At 29.2% G+C, this 8,743-nt stretch overlaps 1 protein-coding gene across 1 annotated transcript in view; it reads left to right on the forward strand.

The window, feature by feature from the left end:
- fzr (fizzy and cell division cycle 20 related) overlaps window positions 1-3,873 on the forward strand; it is a 59,189-nt gene extending 55,316 nt beyond the window's left edge. The window contains exon 10 of the mRNA XM_085192760.1: window positions 37-3,873. Coding sequence (XP_085048886.1) covers window positions 37-213 — 177 coding nt within the window. The 3' untranslated portion in view covers window positions 214-3,873. The remainder of the gene's footprint in view (window positions 1-36) is intronic.
- Window positions 3,874-8,743: the final 4,870 nt, after the last annotated feature.

Genomic DNA, 8,743 nt, shown 5'->3' on the forward strand with positions numbered 1-8,743 from the left:
TGAAATTTAACAAAATGAACTTCCTGTATATTCCAGGTGGCAAAATTAACAGGCCATTCGTACAGAGTTCTCTATTTGGCTCTATCACCAGACGGCGAAGCGATAGTGACCGGCGCCGGTGACGAGACACTCCGCTTTTGGAATGTCTTCTCCAAGACACCTTCACACAAAGAAAACAAAAGTGTTTTAAATTTATACACTGCTCTGAGATAAAGTGTATAGGCCATTAGTAGGCCATTCCTACGTAGTACTCTACTTGGATATATCACCGATAGTGACAGGCGGTAGTGACGAGACACTTTTAAATGTCTTCTCCAAAAGACACATGTAAAAGAGAAGTGTATTAAATCTAATAACATCGCGTTTAGATAAAGTGTATGAAGAAGAATGTTATATTTAATAAAAAATCGAATTGACGTGACAGTGACGTTGTGAGTTAAATTATGTTGCCACTTTTTTGATTTTGGTATTCCTAACATAAAAAATTGTGATTTAGAAAATTTACATGGGATTTTGTAATTTTTTTTTCTTGTAATACATATTACCATATGTATAATGTCTTCGAGATGATTGTTTTTCTTAGTTTATTGTTGTATATAATGTGTTGAGATAGTTATTTTTTTCCTTTGGGATCATTTTTATTTTTATTTATAAGCTTCAATCGATTTTACTTTTTACAATATTTAGATGATAGTTAAAAAAAAGACAAACAAAATTGACTATTACTAGTTCATTCAAGTTTTCCGTTTTTCATAAACTTTTAATCTTAATTGTTTCTTTTCGATTGATACACATTTTAGTAAGGTTTTTTTTAGTTTAGTATTAATTTTTTTGTGCACTCGAAACGCTATTATTAATTTAAGAACTGAACTGAACTGCATATTTTTTTTTTTCATAGTATATATGAACGTCAATTCTTTTAAAAAAAATATTTCTCTCATACTGATCAATCTCGTTTCTTTTTATTTTCTATACTATGATACATTAATTACTCAAGAGTTGTAAAATGAACAACATTATTATTTATTGTAAAGAGTAAAATTGATAAATTTTAGTTTAATGTGTACAAAGTTATCTTAAAAATTTGTAAATCATGTAGTTTGATAAATATATATGTATTTTTTTAAATATAATTTTGAGTTCTATTCCCCTGTAAATTTTGATCTGTTTTTGCATATTGTTTAAAATTGCTTTACATTTTTATGAATTTGAAGAATTTTGATAACTTTGTACATTAGTTTGTTTATATAATATACAATGTGTTGTATATTTTACGAGTCATTTATATTATATATTATATGCTTTAGTTACTTGCATTTATATGTGGGAGTCATTGTAGTTATATTAATTTCGCTATTTTCATAATCACTCTAAACACTATGTCATGTTTTTAGCCAAAGAAAATTGCAAATGATTATTTAAGCTAAGATACATTTTGCATTTTTTCCCGAAATAATTGATAAGAAAATAAAGAAAAGGTTTAATGATATTTATTTTCAATAGTTGTAAACTAAATATAAAAAAATATACATTTCATAAATTACCTCTGAAATTCGGCTAAAATTTACAAAAAATGTAGTCATTAAATAATTCTAATATTTTTTTCTATTGTAAACAAATTTTTTCATGCAAAGGTCTTTAAATAGCTGCTCAATGATCGAGTTATTAGATGTGAATATAATCTGTATTAGTTTTGTATATATATTGTTATAGGATTTTTTTATATATGTTGAGCCTTTAAAATACTTATACTTTTTTTTCTCAAAATATGTCATAAGATTATAGAGTAAAGAATAAATTTAAAACATATTTAAGTATCATATTTGTATATATATTATATATTTAGCTACGTACTTATTATTGCTAACAGATAATGTTAATTTGTTTATAACTTGTATGACGTCATATCATGGCCGAGCAGGATTTTGTCTTTTCATAAAAAAAATGCTAATAATGCACTTTGCAGTAAATAAAATAAATGAACTTTTAGTTTTCTAATCAAAAAGCTATGAGAAACGTTTATTTATTGTATGATATTCGAAACGAGTTCAGTAGCCTTTAGCATTTATGTCCTAAAAATATGTATATATTTATATTATATATAAAAAAAATTGCCAATCAAATCGTGACTTGTGACTGCAAATTGTAACAAAGTAATGAAAACATGATCTCATAAAAGCATGTTCTATTATTATAATAATGATAATAACTTATAGTTATTTTGTGTTTATTAAAAATAACTAAAGCTGATTAATATTTTATGTACTTTAGTTCGTAATAAACTATTAGGTTTAACATTTCTTAAATAATCAGATTGCTTTACTCATACCATATACAGTGTAAGCTCTCTAAAACGATACCTTTACAAACATTAGTATTAAAATTAAGTTTTGTCTTATATTATATCTTATGAGGGACTCATATATTATATCTTTTCCTATGTACATCTTTTCGAAAATAAAGTGTTATTCCACACTTAAGAAAGAAAAATACTTATAAAGAAAACATTTAAAATTTTAAGGTAGCAGTATTTGAACCCGCGGTTTTGTGGATTGAAAATCTTGGATGGTTTCCAAAGATGCGTGGGTCCAAATTTTTGTACGTTTTCTTAATAAGTATGTTAAAGAAATATTATTTAAATTACTATAATTGAGCCAGATATGTGTTCATCTCGAGTACTAACTCGAGATGAACATTATATGTTACTTGTAGTTATCATTTTTTGTGTATTAATATACTAATGCATAACAAATAAAAAATTATAATATTTAGGAGTTTATTATACACTGTATATGATAGACTAGTAGTAATAAAATGTACCACCGTAATATATCAAAGTTGTGTTTAAAGCAATCATGTGTATCTCTTTTATTATTTGTGCAATTTAGATGTAGATTAATTATTAATAATCGAATTAGTTTTCCATATTGCTTTGGCTGAACGACTTACGATCTAACTGTTCGGCGAAACAAAAAATATATTCAAAATGGCGGCTGATTGGCATTACGCTTCAAAATTTATTCTTGCTTAGTGAATTAGTGAATTTTGTAAATTTTTATTGCGCAAATAGCAAATGTGCCGTTATTTTGAAGTAATTATTTTTTTAACATAAAGCAGAATTAGAATATTAGATAATAAAATATCTATAAGGTAACGTTTCACCAAAAATCCAAATACTTAACAAGTAAATCGTTAAAATTTTAAATTGTGTGGTAAAGTTTTGTATTTTCTAAATTAATAACAGTGTGTGTTTTTTTGTGTACAATGCGATTTGTTTAATATCGAGCGGTTTAAGATTTTTCTTTTTCTAGTGCATGTGTAGTAATTAATTTTTCTTTGGCTTTGTTTTCTTGGAAATTTGTGTTCTTTTTTCGTCGTCTTTACTAAATCTTAAACTCTTGATATTACTCAAAGTGGTTTAGGTAATAAATTGTAGTGCTTCTTATCCTAATTTAGTAATAAATGTCTCATTCCTTACACCGTATTATAGTCAAAGCTTAGCTATTCATAAATATAAAATGTAAAAACAGTGGCGCTATAAAATGGAAAGAATTTTAGAATTATTTTTTTTTTGCCTTTGTTTTTTTGTCCACGACTGGCTTCGCCACTTATTGTAATAGTTAAAGCGATTAAGCTTCCTGGCTAATAATGCCTTTCGTCGCCGTATATACTTAATATTCTTCTTATTTTTCATAAAAATCAGGATAAATATTAATTAGCTCCCAATTGTTTGCTAAGAATAGATACCATTAAGTTATTTATTAGTGATATATAGAGAAAATATAATATATTGTCTAGTGTCTTCTTTATAAAACAAATTTAGAGTGTTTTATTTATCATTTTCTTGATATAAACTGAATTATGGAAATTTGATTTTGTTTCATTTGTACCTTGGTATTGTAGTTATTTTTTTATATAAATGAGTTTTAAAAGAAGTTTGATATTATAAACAGTATTTAAAAATATTCTCTGTATAAATTGCTAGGTGAATTCCGATAGAAAGTGGGGAACCCCATGTCTTATTGTCTCTTCTGAAATATAAAAAAAAAAAAATATTTATACTACGGAACTACTACGGAAAGGCATGAAAATTCTTAAAGTCTACGCAGAAATAGTTGCGGGCGATGACTAGTATACGTTATAACTTAAAAGAATATTATATTACTTTATTATAAATATAGGAACACGTTCGTCCTTACTTAGTTCAAGTACCAACCTACTGCGCCCCTTGAGTCCCGTCTACGTAGCTCTTATATTTATTTTAAAATATTAGATTTATTTAAAATACGTTTCTATAAGAGGCCAGTTGCAGTGCAGCGGCACACGCGACAGTTCTGGGTTCGATGACCACTCAAGGAACTGATATATTTAATTTCTATTTTCATTTCCTCGCTCTGGTAACATGGCAAAGCGTGGTATTGAGTTTCGCTACTCAACCCGCAATGCCTCCAGAAATCGGCGGAAAATGGGAGACGGAGTGATTTAACACTACGTTCCCTTTGCCTATCCTTCCTGTCCTATGTGCGATATATAGAATTACGCTAAAAAAACTTTTCTTTTCTTTCTAAACACTAGACACATTGGTCCAATAGAAATCGATTGCTTCCTACGTCGTCAGTTGGACGGCTAAGATTATTTCCGGGGCTGTCCAGAACCGATTGCTTCGTTTCTCATACCCTCGCTATGTATAATTATACAGTATGCATACATATATAATATGGACCATATATATAGACATACGTCTGTATGCTATGTTCCTATTCTAAGATACTGTATGTAAATATATCATTTTTGTACTATATTCATATTTGATAGATTTTGTTGTTTAAAAAAACATGCTGAATTAATTATCTCTGGGGTATCTACAGCCCATATAATAAAAAAGATCAAAATTGATTAATTTAGAAAAACACCCAGTTGTAAAAATATACGCGTCAAACTGAAAACCTTCGAAATTTTCGCCGATTATCAAAAAAGACTACAAATTATTATATAATGTTTACAAAGCTACAAGAATAATTTAATACAGGTTGCTAGTGCTATTTATAACTACTCTCTTTTCTTAACACTTCTCTCTTTTCTCTGTGCTATAGCTTTAGTTCAAAGCTCATAGCGTAAATAGCAATTTGCACTACACGTCGCGTCGTACTATTGCAATAGCTCCGGCGGAAACAATCACACCACCGGCGGAGGCCTAAACTGATTTATGAGAGCTAGGTGTTAAATGTTCTTGTATTTATTATTGTATATGGATACTAGTGACACAAGCGGTTTTGCTCGTTTAAAGTTATTGTTATTTTATTGTTGAATTTAACAAACCGTTTATATAAATTGTAGCATAAAGTTTAATCTAAATCCCTTCAGCAGTTTTTAGGTGAAAAGTGGTGGTCTTTCTTATCAATAATCGTGAACTTGGACATTTGTACCGAGTTACTCATCTTGTTAGTTAGTTATAATATAAATGTTAATATGGCCGTCTTCAATATTCGACTGGTCATCTAAGATCAATCCTATATAAATGTTTACTAATTGCCAAAGAATAGGTAATGTACTCAAAATTTCTCGAATTGGAGTGAAAACCAGTGTCTGGGTTGTCTCTGCTTATACTGCTATGCGGAAGAAAGGTTTTTCCAATAGTATCTTATATTATTTCTCCTTAACCATAGCAATTCGTTAAAATAACTTTACGAGGTGACATTTTTCTTAAAATGAGAACCTTTACTTTAGAAATTGTTGTGGAAACATATTTTTATTAAATGTAATATTTTAAAATAAATATAAGAGTTGCCTAGACGGGACTCAAGGATCCCAGTAGGTTGGTACTTGAACTGAGTAAGGACGAATGTATTTCTACTTTTATAATAAAATAATATAATACTCTTTTAAGTTATAATATACACATACCAATCATCGCTCGTAATTTTGTTTGTGTAAAGAAAAATGGAAAATTTCGTTGTATCTCGTTTTCGTTGTCATTTCGAAAAAAACTGTCTTTTGTTCCTCCACACTCCCTAAACTATTTACATGAAAAATTTCAACTTTCTAAGTTCATTGTTTTCAAAAGCAAATGTATGATTAATATAACTATTTATTTAAAATGGAATTCGAAGCCATTATTTTATTAACATATATATATTTTTGTACAATTTTCAGAATTTATTTGCAAATCAAACATCAAGAAAAACAAAGTTTGAATCCTTTTGATCCTCAATTCAACTTAAAGTTCTATCCGCTGAGAATCTACTACGAACTTGGGAAGTAGTTTCGCATCTACAAACTCAACAGTTGCTCTTTTTAAAATAACCATTTCAAGCAACGTGATAGACTATCATGAAATAAGTAATAGCTGAAAATAAATTTTTTAAGAATTTTTAATATATTACGGTAAAAACAAAGAAAATCCATTAAATTGTTGGAGTAATACGTAAATAAGGAATAACTATAACACAATGGTTGTACATTCGATTCCTACTTTTTAAATTAACTAAATTAATAAATTAATTAATTTAACTTGGAGGAATCGATTAATTATATTCAATTATCAATAAGAAAATAGAATGGAAGCATTAAAAAAAACAAAGTAGCTGTAATAATACACTCTAATAAGTGCAAAATATAGCGTTGAATTAAAAAAAAGATTTATAAGACAGCAGGTAATTTTAATTTCAATTCTATTTATTTCAAAATAAAAAAACAAGGATAGATATTTATTAATGAATTATAACTTTGAATCAACAAAAACATCTCAACAAAAGCATATATGTAATACATATAAAAGTGACAAAATGCACTTTACCCTGCACTTTCACACGAACGCAATTTGTACGCGGTGACAGCCGGAAGCTATCTCATCGACGGTAGTCCCGCAGCCTTCTCTATAGTGCGCTTAGCTAGTAATGGTTCAATTTTAGTTATAAGTGACAGAAAAGTAGGTATAAATGTAGGTTTAACTTTTTAATTTAAATGTTCTTTTTAGCTTTACCGTGTATTCAGCATGGTAGGCAGAGGGAATTTGTGAATCTTGTGTGTCTCTCCTTTCCCATTAGGACACTTCCGTTCCTCACTTTTTGCAAATTCTGGAGGCTTTGCGTGTTGATTGGCAGAACTGAACGCCAACAAAGAAATGAAAATATATAATTTTCTCGAGTGGGAATCGAACCCACAACCTAGCGCCCCCCCTGTGACAAGACTGAAATACTAAAATATGTGCTTAGAAGTTATATTTTTAAGTAAATATTTCTTAAATTTTATTATATTCTGAGACAAAAAATCAACTATGCCAGCTTAGTGCAACACCGAACTGATATCTGAAACGTAATGATTATGAGGTTGATCCCGATAGCAAAAACGCAAATACTATTTAAATGCATTCATTCAACCGCGTGAGAATCGAACCCACATCCGTTGCGTTCACATTGAAATGCTTCCCCACTGCACCACGAAGGCCTGATTTTATAATAATCCATACCTATATTATAAACTCGAAAGTAACTCTGTCTGTCTGTCTGTCTGTCTGTCTGTCTGTCTTTTACGCAATCAGGGCCAAACCGCTAATTTAATTGTGATAAAATACTCATACAGAGATACTTGAGGGTCCCGGGATGAACATAGGATACTTTTTTTTCTCATATTTGTAATATTATCGATGTATACCAATATATTAAAATACTTATTAATTTGACATGCAATTTAAACCGCCATGTTAATAACATCCGTCGCTATGGGACCGTTGCTAAGCAACGATTTGCAAAGTTTATTGTTAGAAAACGTCACCCAAAATGAACTTGCTCAACGCATCTCTCTATTGGAAACTAAAAATAATTTAATATATATATTTAATAAACATTTGTAAAGTTCAAGCGGGCGTAGCCGCGTTCGGGTCCACTAGTTAGTAAATAAAAAACAAACCACGCTCATTTCCAGCAGTAGAAAACCAGAGACATCTGCTATTAGGTCCACAGAGAAGCTGATATAAAAAGCTATAACAAAGTTATAAGAACTTTTGTCTCCGAGGAATAAATTTAGCTCATTCGTGCCGATGCCGAAACAAAATTTAGTACTGTTTAAAAAGAAAACGATTTATAACAACTTTCCTCTATTACGTTTACTTTAGACTTTTTCTTTCTTAAATCTTTTTGTTTTACTTTTTTGTGTGTATTGTGGAAATTACTTTTTGGTCTAGATCTACGTATCTCTAATGTCTATAGTAAAAGCGCTGTTGTCACATCTAATATTATAATTCTGAAGAGTTTGTTTGTTTTGACCCGCTAATCTCAGCAACTAAAAATTAAAAAAATGTGCTTAATAATTCATTTGTCAAGAAAGATTTCCATGTGACTTGTGTTAATTATTGTTTATTTTATTTTTAATTAAACATTTTAAACGGGAAGCATTTAAATTTCCTTCGTGAAAAAGTGGCGAACGGAGTGTCTCAACATTAGGTTCCCCTGTTCCCTTTGGTTGATGTTGAAAGAAAGTAAACTCAAGAAGTGAAATATCACTAAGTTCCCCGCCTACCTTAAAAGATAACAAATACAATAGTTTCCTTATAAATAAGTTAATCAAACTAAATATTCCTTTTAAACTAAAAGTTATAATAAAACGGGGACATTTAAAATAAAATTTTAATTGTGCTATGATAGTAATGTCTTCTGACCTCGCAGCGACCTGATCCGTGCTGTGTTTGCTTATCCTAATTTAAAATAAAGAATTATATTTTCAGTACTTTTTCTACAGTACTGTT

Source organism: Heliconius melpomene, chromosome 11 (genome assembly GCF_056956725.1).
Source record: "Heliconius melpomene rosina isolate 202511_hmr_F chromosome 11, ASM5695672v1, whole genome shotgun sequence".
Lineage (NCBI taxonomy): Eukaryota > Metazoa > Arthropoda > Insecta > Lepidoptera > Nymphalidae > Heliconius > Heliconius melpomene.